Genomic DNA, 17,778 nt, shown 5'->3' with positions numbered 1-17,778 from the left:
GTGAGATATTACATCGTCTCCAGTCTAGTCTCCCTGTGTCGTGTTATTCACAGAGGACATGCCCTCAGATTTGTCCATGCTACAAGTTTCTAATGCAGGTCCTAATGGATCGATGTGAATTACCATTCTTTCCTCGTGCACTTCAACCCTTCTCTACGCTAAAGTGTTATGACTCAGTCTATTCATGATTATGGAGCCCATTGTCTCAGTATCTTGAAGCAATATTGATCCGCATCGAGTTCCTGTCAAAAACTACATATAATTGCCATCAAACTTTACCACAGAAAATCAAAATATTGGAGTTAGACCCAACTGCAAGCAGAACAACAGCCTAGCCTATCAGCCTGGGCTAAATATTTTTACATTGGGATCGTAATGACGAGAGAGTGACAAATCGATAATCGGGTTTGATGACGTTTTTGTTTGTGTGTCTCGAACAAGCAAAAACATACGTTGAATGTCGCCATTCAGCGGGACTGGGAAAAATAAATATATGCATGGCTTGAGTAAGATTTCAAACAGGAGAACCCACACAATGGGGCCTTTACTCCTACATCGCCAGACTTTATTCCGTAACAATGATTCTGTGTTTAGAAATGGGTTTCATATGTTTCAAAGCCATGTTTGTTATCATTTCTTTGTTGAAGCATAAGATAGTTGATGTAATCTTGAGTGGAAACGTCATATCTGTATGACTCACCGTCATCAGTTGGTTATAACACAATTAGCATAACATCACTAGCATCCATCCGGGGATAAATTCATGTATTGATTTAAATTGAAAAAAACTCAGTATTATTTATCGCGATGATACTTTTTTTTTCGTAGTGAGATATAAAACTTCTCTCAAAGGCATCTCTCTTTCTGAAAGTGCTATTTTCTTTCATTTAAGCTTCATGGAATTGTCATTTCATCTTAATTGTTTGAAAAGGAAAGTAAAATTTATGAAAGATTGAATATATATTAGGGAGAACGTCACAATCTTTATAATCTTGCAAACTGGTTCTGATGGCTGCAAACCATAAATTAGAAATATCCCTTTAAAGAGTTTCAGAAGATGCTTTTTGTAAATCAAATTATCTAAATTACTTCTCGGAGGGAATCCTGGTGTGAAAATATCTCCAATGGACCTTATGCTAGTTTTGGCCCAAAAATAATGTAAACTTGCTAGATTTAATCACAAGCTTTTCACATTTCTCAGCCAAGCCAGAAACTAATAAGCAAGCTCCTTTTTAAGTTTTATCATCAAATAAAATTGCCAAGTCTCACAATTTCAGAAGATAGGTTGCATGGACACAGGTATTTTTTGTGACACCTAACTAAATATTTTATGGGGCCCGTCACTTAAAAGGGTTTATGATCCCCCTGTAAGCTGTTTCTCTCGAAACTGGTAATTATTTGAGTGAATGTTTTATGAGATTTGTCTCATGCCCACCTGTCTCATGAGGACAAGTTTATTGAGTTTTCGCAGACATCATCTGTTGGCGTTATCGTCTTGTTTATATACATGGGACAAAACTACTGACACAAACATGTCTTGGATATTACTTTATCAAATTTAATTTTAAGCATTTTGAATAGATTGAACTTGTGGTGTTTTACCTGACTGAAAAATTGTTTCAGTTTGTTTGAAGGAAATAAGTCTACACCAAACGTTTCGAAGTGGTATTTCTATTCACACATTAATGTGCAATGTAAGATTTTTAGTTCTTTTCTTGTCTGGTCCTGAAATAAGTGAGTGAGTGAGTATGGTTTTACGCCACTTTTAGCAATATTCCAGCAATATCATGATGGGGGACACCGGAAATGGGCTTCACACATTGTACCCATGTGGGGAATCGAACCCGGTCTTCGGTGTGATGATTGAACGCTTTAAACACTAGGCTACCCTACTGCCCCTTAAGTGGCTGGAATAATACTGAGTATAGTGTTGAACTAACAAACAGACAAAACCATGAAAGCTCTGATATTCTCAGTTGTTTGAAGACAGATCACCCAGGAGAGAATCACTTGCTTTGTTACTACTGTTTAACAAACCCTTCAACAAATGAATGATTAACATTGAACATACATTGAAATATAAACTGACTGGAATCTAGTTATTGCGTTTTATGACAAAGACTGTTCTCTTTTTATTTGTCCATGATATCCAACAATGCCTTATTCCATAGCAATATTCCCTGGTGAGTATTGACAATGATTCAACAGTTAGAATTTATATTTCAACTTCACCATGGGTGGGCTTTCAGTTTGTCGAACACCTGCTGACATGTTGTAGGGTTTAAAACACATGATCTGATTGTACCATGGCAACAAAAGAATGTGCTAGTAGGTTAGAGAATGTCTAGATTAATCGATGGAATGAACCGTACTTTCCATTCAAGAACAAAGAATGGTTTTATTCAGGTTTTGACTATGGAACTATAGCTCTTGGTCTTGATTGGTTTTGTTGTGTATTTTCTGAATTAATATACAGAATTTTTGTCGGATCAGGGTCATATACAATGTGTCACACAAATATGTGAATAGCAATGCATTTGAATGGAAGACATCCATTATTGCATCCACCGAGTGTATGAATTAGTCACCAGTTATGCATTATTTGGAAGTATAGAATTTCAAACTGAACACTAGTCTTTCAGAGTTCAATGATAACCTCCATTTGTATTGTAAATGCTACTTTCCTGATCACTGAAATTGTAAAGTTTGAAGGCTGAATTTTTGTGCCATTGGGTGAATGTGATGAAACAGATTGCCACTTCACTGATATAAAAACAGATATGCCTTGATTACTAAGCATGATCTTTGTCTCAAACAATAAGTCACTTTATGAAAAGGTGAAAAATAATGCATTTTCAGGCAAAGAGTACAACTGACGACATATGGTCTCTGATTTGACTCAATGATGTTTCTGGACTGATGCCTGATTGGAAATGAATAATAGTTAACGGAAAAGGACTTGTAAAATGTTTTCTTGAAACAGTGATGGCACAGATGAGTTGGTTCTCAGTTGAATCGTTTCATGATTGTTTTCCCAGCATTTTTATCGGTCTCATCAAGGCATGCTTCCACAGCCACTGTCGGCCATTCATGATTTGCCTAGAATTATGTGTCTGTTTTCTAAGCCGCTGCTGAATTATTCATCCTTTCCTGAAGTGGAAGTAGACCAACGGGTGTGAAGACTCGCAGCGTCGACTGTGTGGTCACCCGACACATGCATGTGGTCAGGCAGGACACATGCACCATGCCCTGGAAAAATCCCCAGGAATAGACTAATTGTTTCTCCAGCACGCCAGATTCAACCTCCAACCGTCCAATTACAAGAGCTGAATAATTCATTGCACGTTGATGAGTCATTTCCCAAGGTCAAGGCTGATGTAGGCAGGGATTCCCGATCAACGATTCAATCCCTTCCTGATGAAGAGTCGAAGCATTCAATTAATCCCCCCCCAATGAATTCTCCTGATTAATATACTGGCCCAATATCTGCCTGTCATACTGTGAACATTTGCGTATTAATAGTTTTTGTCATGCATCAAATGCCCTGTGTGTTTACAAAGGCTGCTGGGAAACATCTACTAATTGTTGATTGGAAAACGGCACAGGATTAATGGCCATTTCGGATGTTGCCTTTTCACCAGACCCATGCATTGATTTCATGGACGAACACAAGGAAAGGTTTCATCTGATAATGAGACACTCTCTTGTTGCTGGAATTTTAAATCAGAATTTGTATCTTTTATGATATGAAACAAAAAGATAGAAATATAAATTTTTAACAACAAAATTAACCATGCAGGGTACAGAAATTGACATTTCATAATTGATGTATTTACCGATGTGGAATTGTATGGAATCATTTCAAATCGGTCTTGTTCCTGGTTATGGTAACCATAAAAAAAATAAGGAAAATGGCAGCCTCATAAACATATTATAAATATGGAAATATGTTCGTATGAATTAAATTCAGGTTGAATAAATACTGCCTGTTCTGCTGGTAGTGAATTTGTTGTTCAATCTGACTTTGAGATGTACACTGTCATTTGAAATATATCCAAGTACTGTACACGATATAAGGACGCTGTATCCATCGGTTTTATTAATTAGAGAAAAAGTAAGAGTACAAGCTGTTATGAATTATGTATTGTGTATACAAATTACAAATGGATACAACGAAATAGGAATATGAGAGACAAATAAAGCCAGGCCTTTGTAACTTGATATAGATAAGCTATGTATACAAAACTATTTGCCTAGAAACTAAGTGTGGTATCAAATTACCTGTATTACCATAGCAATATTCATATTTAATAGACATTTTGTAAAGTGGTAGGTTTGACATTTTCCTCTTATATTGTGGATGGGAAGGGTTATGAATCGGACTTGGATTTGGACAAAAATGAAATCATCTGTTAGAGGTAATCTGTGTGGAGGTGTAGTGAAATGGTGTTGTTTATTAAGCTTTTGAATTTATTTTTTCTTAAATATGATGTATATGCTTGTGTCATCGTGAGTGTACATGTCCAGCCTGGTGCTAGCTTGCTGAGATGGTGGTGGTGTATGTGGTCCTGTGCATAGAGCTCAGGTCACAAATCAGTTGAAGTTAAGCAACTTTGGGCCCGGTGAGTCCATGGATGGGTGACTGTGTTTGGCAGCTCGACTCCTGAGAGTTTCTAGGACTTCACAACGAAGCACATGTGATACATGTGATCTCACCTTCGGCAAGTGAGTTTGCTCAAAATTGCCTCTGTTCACCCAGCAGAAAATGGGTACCCAGTGGGATAAGTCATGTTACTTTAATTAACCTCCTAGTGCCTCAGTCAGCTTGGGTTATCTGGGGTAATAATAATCAGATTGTGATTTCAGCACCGTTGAACACTGTATGGTGAAAACTAGGCACTATACAAATCCATTATTAAAATTATAAATTATATAGATACTGTGCTGCAGATATCCTATGAATACATTCGACCTCATAGAATCTCAGACAACCTTGCCAGACAGGGTGACAACAAGGGCCATCTTTTAACATTGTTTGGTATGATGTGGCCGGGGAGAGAATTATTTGACTGATGTATGCGTTTGAGTATGTTTGTTTGATTTAAAAGATATGTCTCTCATATTTTTAAACGTTTCTCTAGCTGTAGCCATTTTGCCCTTACACTGAATGGAATCAATTTCTGAGAATAGTCAAAAACTGGGTGTTCTTTTCTACTGACAGTTTTTGCATGTCAATGTGATTTTGTAAGTTGAAATATATTATATGAAGCTGTTAAAAATTGGTGTTTCAGTGATTAAAATAACTGTTATAACTTTGTTTGTCGAGGCGCTGACAGTGCAGGAGTTGTATATGTATTCTTTTTTAACTAGTGTCGTCAGATTCAGATGGTGCAGGGTGGTGGGTTGGCTGAGAGGTTAAAGGGTTCGCTCATCATGCTAAAGACCCAGGTTCCATTTCCCACATGGGTACAATATGTGAAGCCCATTTCAGGTGTCCTCTGACATGATATTGCTGGAATATTGCTCAAAGTGGTGTTAAACTATACTCACTCACTCTGATGGTACAGATTTTGTGGTCATGAAGGTTGACTGAATAGTGTTATGACTGGGATGATGATGTCATTTCATTTATGGAATTGTCTCAGATATTAAAAAGGTCTCAGTACCAGTGTCATCGTTTTCAGTTATCCATTTATATACTACCCATCAAAAGTTTAGACTCACTAGTGTAAATGTAGCCACTTACTTGTCCACTGTTCTAAACTAGCTTTTTGCAAAATATTCCATACTGTTTAAAGGTACTGTTTAGTTATGAACTGGTGTATTGTAAAACATATTCGTAACATTGAAAAGATTATTGTCATGAGTTCAGTAAATAATTAAAATCTGTGAAAATTGGCGAATTCTTAACAAAACTTTACACCAAAACGAATCTGTTCACATGCACGACATTTGCTCATGCCTTTCGCAATTTGAAGCATCATCCTTGTGCAATTCATCTGCATAAGGTTTTCAGTTGGTTCCCCCAAGTTGGTGGAGAAATTCATCTTCGATGTAACCACATACATATACATAACATATAGTGAGTGCTTTAAGTGAGTCTAAACTTTTGATGGGTAGTATATATACTGAGGGATAAGAATAGGGGATCACATGAAAGGACGAGTGTTCCTGTATTTTTTTCCAAGGTTTCTTCACAAGGTTTGTATCACATAGCTTGTGAAGAACCTGGTGAAGAAAATGGGAACACTTGTACTTTCATGTGATCCCTTATTTTTTTCCCTCAGTATATTTGTCACTATTGCTTTCCACACAACTGAATCTTGTTGGGATGAAAATCAGAACGTTGATAGGATGTCATCATAGTCAGATGTCACTGATTCTATTTCTATAGTCCATGTATCAGTGTTCACGAATCATGTTTCAAAGTAACAGGACATTGGGTCCTGTAAGTTTCAGGTGTCTCTCTGACCCATTGAAAATTCACAGGACCCATAGAATAAAATTAAACACACATTTCAGATTTAACATTGTTATAATTGGCATTAAATTATTAACAAGTATAAGATTTACAAACAGCAAACAAGTGTCACATGTCACATATAACAACTTCAGTCAAAGTCATTGTGAAATATACAGTCAGACACTGGGGCCGGCGGGTTGTAGACTTCTATCAGACCTTTTTCGAATCTGCCAGATTTGTCAAAGGGTCAGATGCTATTCGTGAACACTGGTGTATCACTCTGGATTGTCTGGTCCAGACTTGATTATCTGTATGTCAGTTTACATTGAGTACTTGGTTGAGCTTAGTATGAAACAAAAAACAAACAACATACAAATATCTTCATGTATGATTTCTCTGTTGCAGAAGACAGAAAACTGTTTGTGGGTATGCTCAACAAGCAGCAGGTTGAAGAAGACGTTCGTCAGTTGTTCCAGCCCTTTGGGACGATAGAAGAGTGCACCATTTTGAGAGACCAGAACGGAAATAGTAAAGGTGAGCTGCTGAACATAATTTACATCTTTCAGTCCCTGTGTTCAGTAATAATGTATACCATATGAGTTGTTACTATTTTCTGACCAGGGACATGGTGGCCAAGTTGTCTAATATGCCACACTTCACTTTGCAGAGTTGTGTCCCTTAGGCTTACCAGGATCTTATGATCATGGATTCAAATGTGGTTCCCCTGATTATATTTTTGAGAAATGGGCTTCACACATTGTACCCAGGTGGGGAATCGAACCCGGGGTCTTCAGTGTGACGAGTGTGCGCTTTAACACAAAAGAAACAACACTTTAACACAATAAGAAATTGTTCATGTTGTAATCAATTTCTGTTTGAGATTCTTAATACATATTCCCTCAAGCTAACTTGATGAATATGCCTCCTAGACTTCCCTATTTCATTAATCCAATTAAGTACATTAAACACAAACAAGTAAAATTCACAATGGGTGTACAAAATTATATTTTGACCAACCCAATCCATAAATCCATAATCAGTCAAACAGAGGTCTGCCTTGTGTGATGGTTTCAGAAAGTACGTGTCACAACATGTGTGAACCATTAAGTTGCTTAGATACGCTTCCTGATAATCCCAAACCACACGACATATCAAACTTAGGCCTAAGGCAAGCTGGACAGGTTGATCTCCTGTGTCGCAGTGACCTGGCAGAAGTTCCAACTGCACAAGTAATCAGTAAATGTCCCAGCCACTGTTACAGTCATGCTTGTGTGTGGGTTGTCCATCATGAGAGAAAGTACGCAGACTTGGCGAAAGATGTGTCACATTACTAGGAAATATCTCAGTATTGTAACTTCTATTGTACCGTCCTGACACCATCAGTCGATTGTGTGACGGATCCTTGAATAATTAAACCAAATGGCAGTCGGCCATGACAACCATTTTCCATGTTGTCACCGACATCCACATGGATGTCTGTGCTTCTTCATCCTTTGCATTTTTATCCAGAATAATGATGTATTTATTCTAGCCTCATTTCTATTTTGATTCAATCATTTAAAATAATGTTCTTAAAACATATTTAGTCCTCTTGTCCTTCCATCATGTCAAAATTGTGTGAAATTCTTCCATGTTTATTTTGACAAGAAAAATTCTAACTGGGATGACAATTTCTAACATACTATGTTTTTGTTTATGTTTTGTGAAATCTTGATGTGTAATAATCTATATTTTTAACTGGATAAAAACAAAATGCTTGAGATATTACAGAGGAATCTTTATTGTTAGGTTGGATGTGTTCCCTAAACTGGTAGTGTTAGTTGTTGAGAACATGTTCCTTACCAGAAGATGGTACCATTATCCATCATATATTTTTGCCTTAGGGACAATTTATTTATTTATTTTTGTTTTCAGTGTTTTAAAAAAAGGCTCAGGGAAATATTGATGGTTTAATAGACATGACCGTAAATAAACATTTTTCAATATTAAAACCCAAACATTTCCAAATAAATTGCTGTTGACACAAGGTATGTTGACATTCGCAACATAGTACATTGCAAGACTACCTTTATGGCTGAGTGCTTCCATGTGACAATACAACTACAGTAACCTGGCAGGTGATGTTAAACACTATTTCAACCCGCTCACCTGAGAACATATTATAATCAAGACATTATAACATTCCAAATTTATTTTCTACATTTTTCTCAAAGTTATTTTGACACTTAACTCATCCATCTGTACATAATTATCAGAATATCAACTGCACATATATGTGCAATATATACTGAGAGAAACAAATAACGGAACACAGGAAATTCAAGTGTTCCTTTAATATTTTCCAGTTTTCATCAACAGCTTTGAATAGTGAGTGAGTGAGTTTAGTTTTACGCCGCTTTTAACAATATTCCAGCAATATCACGACAGGGGACACCAGAAATGGACTTAACACATTATGCCCATGTGGGGAATCGAACCCGGGTTTTTGGCGTGACGAGCCAACGCCTTAACCACTAGGCTACCCCACTGCCCCAGCTTTGAACAGAGCTGTAGGAGGAAATCTGAGAATAAATAAAGGAACACTGCCATGAAGTGGCGTTCCCTTATTTGTTTCCCTCAGTATATATTGGGGCAGTAGAAATATATGGACATGCAACAACTGTTGCACATCTTCCTATCTGACAGATGAGGAGGGTTTTATCTTGGGGCATTGCAGATGACAAAGGGATTCAGCTCATCCTAAACTGCTCTAGTAAATGAATCGTTTACAATCCAGCTCATATGCTGCTGTATGTCTACACCATCTGTTGTGATATGAATCACCTGTGTATTCTGATAACAATGGTAATGACTTCTGGTGCTGCTGACCACCCAACCATGTCAATAGGCGCATTAGTCAGGAGCCATGTGGAGCCATGTAGATGCATTGTATACCATTTAATGGCTTTTTAAATAAATGGCTCTTAATCTGAGAGCTCAGGATTTAATCAAATTTAGATTATGGCATGCTGGTCAGAATTGAAATTCATGAAATGGGGAAATATTGCAGGATCTGGTTCTTGTTTTGTGTGATGACAGTATTTAATTGCTTTTAGTGTTATAATGGTAAAAATGGTAAATTGTGCCATATTGTGTATTTGATCTTTTATGTTGCTTAGTGATTAATTCACCATAAACATCTATGATGAAAGAGTGGATTGTTATTTCCCCGCTGAGAGATCAGTACATAATCAGACACCATTTTTTAAAGGAATCCAATGGTTTACAGAAATACCAGCCATTGTGACATCAATGACCAGACTGATTATTTACATAGACACAAATCATTTTCAAAGACAGCAATCACCAATAAATCATATAGACATCAATGACCATACCAATCATTTTCAGAGTCACCAATCATTTACAGAGTCACCAATCATTTACAGAGATATCAATGACTATACCAATCATTTACAGCATCACCAATCATTTACAGAGTCACCAATCATTTACAGCAATCATGAATCATTTGCAGAGTCACCAATCATTCACAGAGTCACCAAACATTTACATAAATACCAGTACCAGTTATAATTGGTTGAATTTCATGCATTTAATGCATTGCTTTCTGTTTGGCTGCATTTCAAGGAACACATGCAGAGAGCTCTCACTAGTATATCATTTGGACGTTATCATACGTCTGCATGAAAAAACTCTCAGCTTTATGCATTATCAACACAGAACCTTTTTGTGTTGATAATGATCTGTCACTCCGTTCTGCTGCTCTGTTCCATTGCTAGCTTTGTGTAGTAGTACAACAATCGGGGGGGATCGGTTCCGAAGTCGGTAAGATCAGCAGCATGAATAAAGAAAATTCGTCATGTTTGGATAATATTACTAAATATATGTATGGGAATGTAATACAAAATACAAAAAAAAAAGTTCTTTCTGTAATAAGCAATGAATGTAAAGAGAATCTGAAAAAAACAAACATGCATGATGCATCCTTATGTGAACTTTTTTTTCTTCAATGCAAGACACTTCCTATTATGATTCTTTTTCCCCCTCGTATCCGTCTTCCCATGGACAGACCATGTTTCTCTCTCCTCCAAAGCGACACAGGCTCAACACAAATCCTTTTCCCCCAAGTTATCTGCATAGAAATTGAGCATGGTAAGAAGAAGAGCTCCATTGTATATATTTACTGTTATTTCCATTCATTGCTTGCGACATTGCCGTGTGTAATCCACAAGAAATGAGAACTCAATGTTGATTGGGCCTAATCTGCCTGTTGACCTGCTTGATCCAGCCAGTCCCTTGGCTTTGCCATGCTGAGGCTTGTCAGTTGGTGATTTTGGGAAGAAAATTGGATTAGCAATGTCAGGGCGACAGTGCTGTATTGGAGGCCATATTGGATCTAGGACAGCAAATCAATTTGTTTTCGTGGCCTGGTCTGCCGGCATATTTGAGCAGTTGATGGCAAAATTTGGTCGATGATCAGGAAGAACTCTCTGGATTGGAGAGACCTATTGCTTTATGGTCTCATTACCATGGAAACGGTTAATCCTATAAAACCCGGAATATTAAGTGTGTGCATTACTGAGTGAATTTTAGTGAAAGTCAGTTATTTAAAGGTTATTAGTTTTTAAAAATGAAACGGAAAGACTAGTTTATGATAGGTTGGATAATTATTGAGTTGTGTAGAATGAAATACAGTTCGGTTTATAATTCAGTTGATGGCACCAATGTAATTGCCTTGTTCTGAACCAGGAGTTTTACCATTAATTATGCATTGCAAGATGAGAATGTGCACCACGAAATGGGTTATTTCAGTAAAGACATTGGTTTTCAACAGTGTCGTAATTCAAATCTTGGTTCATTGGTGTGAGCTGTACTGATATAGATGAAAGCTTGGGGGACACAGTTCACCAGCTCTTGATGAACTTTCTCTCACACTTCCAGCAAATCTTTGATGTATAATTAACCAGCTCACCAACAGAACATTCACCAAGCTGCACGACTGAAACTCAAACAGAAATCCCAGGTTAATTTGATCTAACCTCATGGTTGTCAAAAATGCAGTTGTGCTCTTAAAGTACAGTGATTCTGAAATACCTACCTTCCTACCCACCTACATCGATACATTTCTGGCGATCATGATCTGCGATACTTTCTACCTACCTACTTATCCATTTTAAAACTTTATCGATTCAAATTTTTTATGCTATATCCAAAGTCCTTCAAAGTCTTGATAGTATTATACGAGATATCGCTCCGATAAATAGATGTAGCTAGCTTTACTTAAAAATAGGTTGGAAACTAACTATTGGCTAGACTATTTTGATGGACCAATCACATACGTTGCCGGTAATGCTATGAAAAGGCGAAAAGCGAAAGTTATGTATCGCGATACATACCTGTATCCTCGTGACCTTATATATGTACCTACATACCCCTACTACCTTCCTACCCACCTCCTTCCCTACCTATCCACGTTCCTATCTACCTACCTACTTATCCACCTACCTACCTATATATGTACCTACATACCTACCTATCCCATAGTCATCAAAAATATTGTTCCAAGATGTTTCTGATAATAATTGAAATAATATTTGTCTTCATTGTACCATAAGTTTGCTTTTGTCGACATTTCTCATGATAATTAGACAGCTTTTTGTCCCTTTTAATTCTGATGTTGTATCTGGGGACATTGTCCGAAATTACATGAAACCAAAATTTGTGAAGAGAGATTCTTAAGAATAGTGAAATTCAAGATATCGGCATAAAACATTTATATTTGATTCTTGTTGTGTTATTCTATGCTTTTAGGAAATATTCCATGCAACTGTTACCGCATGAAACTGTTTTCCTATGTTCTTTACTTTGGAGAATCGCCTGCTTTCAGAAATTGTCTCTTGTATTGAAGGGTATCGATTTGCTCTGACACACATCAATTTGTACCAGTTAACCTGATTAATTCCCAACTGAGGCGACACAGAGCGACCAATCAATTCCTCTCCAACACTATGCTTGTTTTAGGCTTGGTACCAGACTACAGGTTTTTCATACAGTTTAAACGCAATGACCACATACCCGGCTGTTGGTTCTGACAATTAGCCCAACAGAAGCTTGACTATTTTGTGTGATTATCAGATGAATATGTGTGTTTTACAATCCGAGTTGATCAAATGGTATAATATAGATCTTCAAAAAATAGAAACGTTCACATATATATTGTATCATCATTTTTATTGGTTGGATGTGTCAAGTGAAAATTACAAATGACATCGACAGGAAGTTAGGTTTCACAGTATTTTTTCATTCGTGACAATATTGGTGACATTTGATAGTCAACTCACTTACATCAAACAATGAAATGTTAGATCATTAAATGATGTTGAATTTATTGACATTTGTACGTGCTTGAAACTATAATGAGAAATAAAGGAGTAGTTTTTCCTGAGAAGGGTTATGTCAGTATGACCTTTCCTGCCTTTTAATATTTATGGACATTTAGATGTCAGAAATAATAGCAGAAATAAGGGATTTGTAAGAGAGACATTGTTCTGACAACCAGATCATATCAAATCCACTCTACTTTCCAAATTCTATTTTTAACTTGGCAAACAAAGAGCGTCGGCTGCTCCCCTTCAGATCCACTAATTTGAAAGCGTGGTGATAGTATTGATTATTTTACCATTGATGATAATTACCTGTGCGAATCAACAGGCCCTGTTCTCTGTGGAAAAATGTATTCGTTGAAGTATTTTCAAACGCCATGCGATGATTCAGCATGCCTCACACTCATTAGCATAATTCCCTGACACGCTCAGTTCGTGCTGCGAGAGTTGCAAGAATGGTAGGTTTTCTGACGTTGTGTCTTTCTTACTCCTATTTGTCTTCAAATATTTTCTGTAGTTGAGTTTAATTAATTTGTTGTTTTGGAGAATTGTCTGTTGTCGCTGATGTGAAGATTTTATGGAGCTTCAAGTAAAATGGTCTTTGTTTAATGGCCTCGTGGGCACATGGACGTGACGGGAATATGTTCTGTCAGACTTTCTGAGTTGTACTGGTTTGTATTGGATGTGGGTATGATTATTATGAGGATTTAGTTTGTTTTTTACAAACATATTCTGTTCTCACTGACACTGTTCAGTCTTTTGTAAGTGTGTAAGTCTTTGAAGGATTTACTGCAGTAAAGTCAGATGTCCTGTTATGTTTTGTGTAGTATAAGATATAGCTGTTCTTTTAGACAATTTATATAGCAGTGTATCCATCTCCAGCATACCACAGGTATATCTCAAACAGGTGTTTGACTACCACAGGTATATCTCAAGCAGGTGTTTGACTAATATATGCCAGTATCTGTCCATGACTTAGTACAATGAGTAAGTGTTACCTCATCACTAACAAATGACTAGCTCATGATTCAGTCAAATTACTAGCAATTTACTTCTTTCACTGAAACATGTTCCAGATTAACAATTGTAGAAGACTACGTGATATATTAAGTTTAAGATTTATAAAACTGATATTTCACATTTATCAAATTTATAGTTTTGACTGTTACATACCTATCTATATATGTACCTACATACCTACCTATCCCATAGTCCTAATAATATATTGTTCTATGATGTTTCTGATGATAATTGAAATAATATTTGTCTTCATTTGACTATAAATTCTGCTTTTCATAGACATTTCTCATGATAATTAAAAATTTTTTGTGTCTTTTAATTCTGATGTTGTATCTGGGGACATTGTCTGAAATTACATGAAACCAAAATTTGGAAAGATGTTTGTTAAGAATAGTGAAATTCAAGATTTCGGCATAAAACGTTTTTATTCGATTCTTGTTGTGTTAAGTACACCACAGGCAAATGCCAAAAGAACGCTACTACTGAGGAAGATGTGTAAATAAGAACCACTGTCAGTGATCCTGGCACCGCTAAGGGACAAAACTCAGCAAAGTGGATTCGTTCCCAATCAACCTTCATGCATTTTTAGAATTATTGCTCTTTCTGAGATATATTTTGTATGGTCTTGTCCCTTGTGTATCAGGCAGTCCATAAAACAGCTCCTCGTTATCTACAGGACTTGCTTTCATCCTGAAACCTCCGCTCAAATGACCAATCCTTCCTGTGTGTCCCCACATACAAACTGAAATCTTTTGGAGCCAGAACCGGCTCCTATATCACAGCCACACTGTGGAACTCCTTCTCCTTAACTTGAAATTATCCCCTACCTTGACTAACGCTTAATCTCTGAATATATAATTTTGACTAACAAATAAACCCATTTAGATTGAAAAGGAGCCCAAGGGAGACCAGAGATTCAGAACCTGAATCTGAGGAAATCTAGACTTGCTTCATTATGGCTTTAGCATTGCAGAGAGGGCGAGGCAGTAGGGAAAATAATGTGGTTCAGGGACTGAGACAGACAGACTAACCCCTACCCTGCAAGTCTTCAAGTACAGACTTTAAACCTTCTTATTTCTTCGCTATTATTAATCCCCCCTTTTCAGTTGTACAGTTGTATATATCAGGGAAGATCATTTTCCGCGGATCCGTGGAATTCCGGGAATTTCATAAGGCCAAGTGTCATTTTTGTGAATCGTCTAAAGCCTGCGGCCACCAGACAGTTTTTCTCAAAGCATCATTCTCATCCCTGATATATATCTACTTTATATTTCTTTATGTCAGCGCTTTGAGTGTGCCCCTCCGTGGGGCGGAATTCAGCGCATCCCAAATGCCCTTATTATTATTATCATGATCATTATGATATATTTTTGGTCTTTGTGTTTCAGGTTGTGCGTTTGTGAAATTTGCATCCCACTCAGAAGCTCAGACAGCTATCAACGCCTTACACGGGAGTCAGACAATGCCAGTAAGATAGCCTTAAACTGATGAAGCCATCGTGCATAAATGTTAGGGCTGCAACGATTCAGTTCGATTCATCGAAAATCGAATATGACACCTTAGTTTTAAGTTTAGATATCCATTATCACTATTTCAATTTGATATTTGAATCTCTATTTAAATTATTTCCACACCGCCAGAACGTAATTTTGACTCCAGCTCAAGCAGTTTCGAGCACTAAATAATTATCCAGTGAGAATTGTTGTTAGTAGACATCGCCAAGTTGACGATGGATTTCACGCTAAAAAAGCAGACTCTGGGAGTTAAATGAAATCTGATGTTTTTACTTGTATGAAGAATCGAAACGAAAATGATCAAATCGAGGGACCAATCGAATCGAAATATATTTTTGTTTACGTTTTCTTTTGATAAGGCAAGACCAATTATATTTCTTGTTTTACGGATTTTTGTCCTCAGAAAACCTAAAGGCAGGAGGGGGAAAAAACACACCAGTCAAAGCAAAAACCAACATGAGTTTTACGAAGGCATTGTTTTTCAAGTTCACACTTGCTAAAGTGTTCGAAGCACTGATTTCTAACACAGATATTGTTACATAATTCAGTTTATTTCAGTCTCTGAGAATCGAAACCGGTGTTTTAGTGTCCAACAAACTGCCTTGTGTAGTTGAAGTCGTGCTCCCATATATCTTAACATTAGGATTTTATTTTTCGAGCAGTGAAAATTAAACAATTATTTTTTCTTATTCTTGAAAAAATACGGCGGATCCGTAAAACAAGAGATTAAATTGTTATGGCCTAATTATATATACACAGTTTCAGTTTATTCCTTGAATAAACATGTGAACATCTACCCTATTATTTTTCTGAAAGTCATTGTTTATTAAAATGTCTTCTTCAAATGCTTTAGGAAATGCATACATAGGTTCAGTTGAGCGTATGATTTTTAAGAGATTGTCACTCATTCGAAGACATTTTCATAGAATCTCTTCTTCAAAAATATCTTCAATATGCTTATATCTGGATGCAATCAGTTCAGACAAATGTTACGAGAAATGACCTTTAATATTTATCAATTTATTTCAATACATAGATGTATTATATCAGCCAGATACTTAAACATATCTAGGAATATTAGACTTCCACATGAGGAGTGCTATAATCATAGTGCGTATCTTGACTAAATACCAGATATACCTTAAATATTTTACGTGATTTGCCACATTTTGTTTAGCAATAATTGTCATGTCATTAAGCTGTGCATATCAAATTCCTGTGTGTTGTAAAGTATTATATTACCGATACTATTATCACTGTTATAGCATCTTTAAATATCAGTGAATTACAGGTGAGATATTAAGCCATGCAACTTCTTGCAAGGTAATATATTACCGGTAATATTATCACTGTTATAGCATCTTTAAATATCAGTGAATTACAGGTGAGATATTAAGCCATGCAACTTCTTGCAAGGTAATATATTACTCGTACTATTATCACTGTTATAGCATCTTTAAATATCAGTGAATTACAGGTGAGATATTAAGCCATGCAACTTCTTGCAAGGTAATATATTACTGGTAATATTATCGCTGTTATAGCAAGGATGAGTCACATAACTCCTGTTCTCAAGGCCCCTCACTGGCTTCCAGTAGAAGCCAGGATCAAATACAAGATACTCTGCTTGATATTCAGGTGCCATGAGGGCACATCTCCCCCATACCTTAATAAACTCCTAAGTGAACATCGTCCAACAAGAAATCTTTGCTCTGAGAGCCAACATCTTCTGTAAGTCCCACCTTACAGACTGAAGGGACATGGACTAAGGGCATTCAGAACTGCTGCAACGATGCTGTGGAATGACCTTCCCTTGGAAATAAAAGGAATCAAATCCTTTGACAATTTTAAGTTACAGCTGAAAACTCACCTCTTCACCATCTACTATGCCTGAATCCCAATCTGTACACAGACTCATTAGTGCTGACATTTTCCCTCCAATATCCAGTCTTTTATGTAATGTACTTATTCTAGTCTGTGTTGCACTTTGAGCATATGTTATTTATGGAATCTAGCGCTATACAAAACTTCATTATCATTATTAATATTATTATCTTTAAATATCAGTGAATTACAGGTGAGATATTAAGCCATGCAACTTCTGCTGTATTTACAGGGTGCTTCCTCAAGCCTGGTTGTTAAATTCGCTGACACGGAGAAGGAGCGTCAACTTCGTCGCATGCAGCAAATGGCGGGACCACTTGGGTTGTTGTCTCCATTTGCTCTGTCACAGATCGGGGCTTATGGAGCCTATGCTCAGGTGTCGCGCGAGTCCTCGCCCGTTGCTGATCACATGACAGTTTATTGCCAACGACCGGTACACAATTTCAGCTACTTTGTTGTGATCTGAACTACATGAAACTACTTAAAGTATTTGTCATTTGGAAAATAATAT

At 36.8% G+C, this 17,778-nt stretch overlaps 1 protein-coding gene across 1 annotated transcript in view; it reads left to right on the top strand.

Annotated features, from left to right (window-relative positions):
• Nucleotides 1-17,778, top strand: part of LOC124255766 (CUGBP Elav-like family member 3-A) — a 293,163-nt gene that overhangs the window by 260,402 nt on the left and 14,983 nt on the right. Inside the window, 3 exon segments of the mRNA XM_046689676.1 lie at nucleotides 6,869-6,997; nucleotides 15,258-15,337; nucleotides 17,500-17,700. Coding sequence (XP_046545632.1) covers nucleotides 6,869-6,997; nucleotides 15,258-15,337; nucleotides 17,500-17,700 — 410 coding nt within the window.

Source organism: Haliotis rubra, unplaced genomic scaffold, assembly GCF_003918875.1.
Source record: "Haliotis rubra isolate DU_JTF1 unplaced genomic scaffold, ASM391887v1 Scf609, whole genome shotgun sequence".
NCBI lineage: Eukaryota > Metazoa > Mollusca > Gastropoda > Lepetellida > Haliotidae > Haliotis > Haliotis rubra.
The sequence above is the reverse complement of the archived record's forward strand: the minus strand, read 5'-3'. Positions and strand labels throughout refer to the sequence as shown.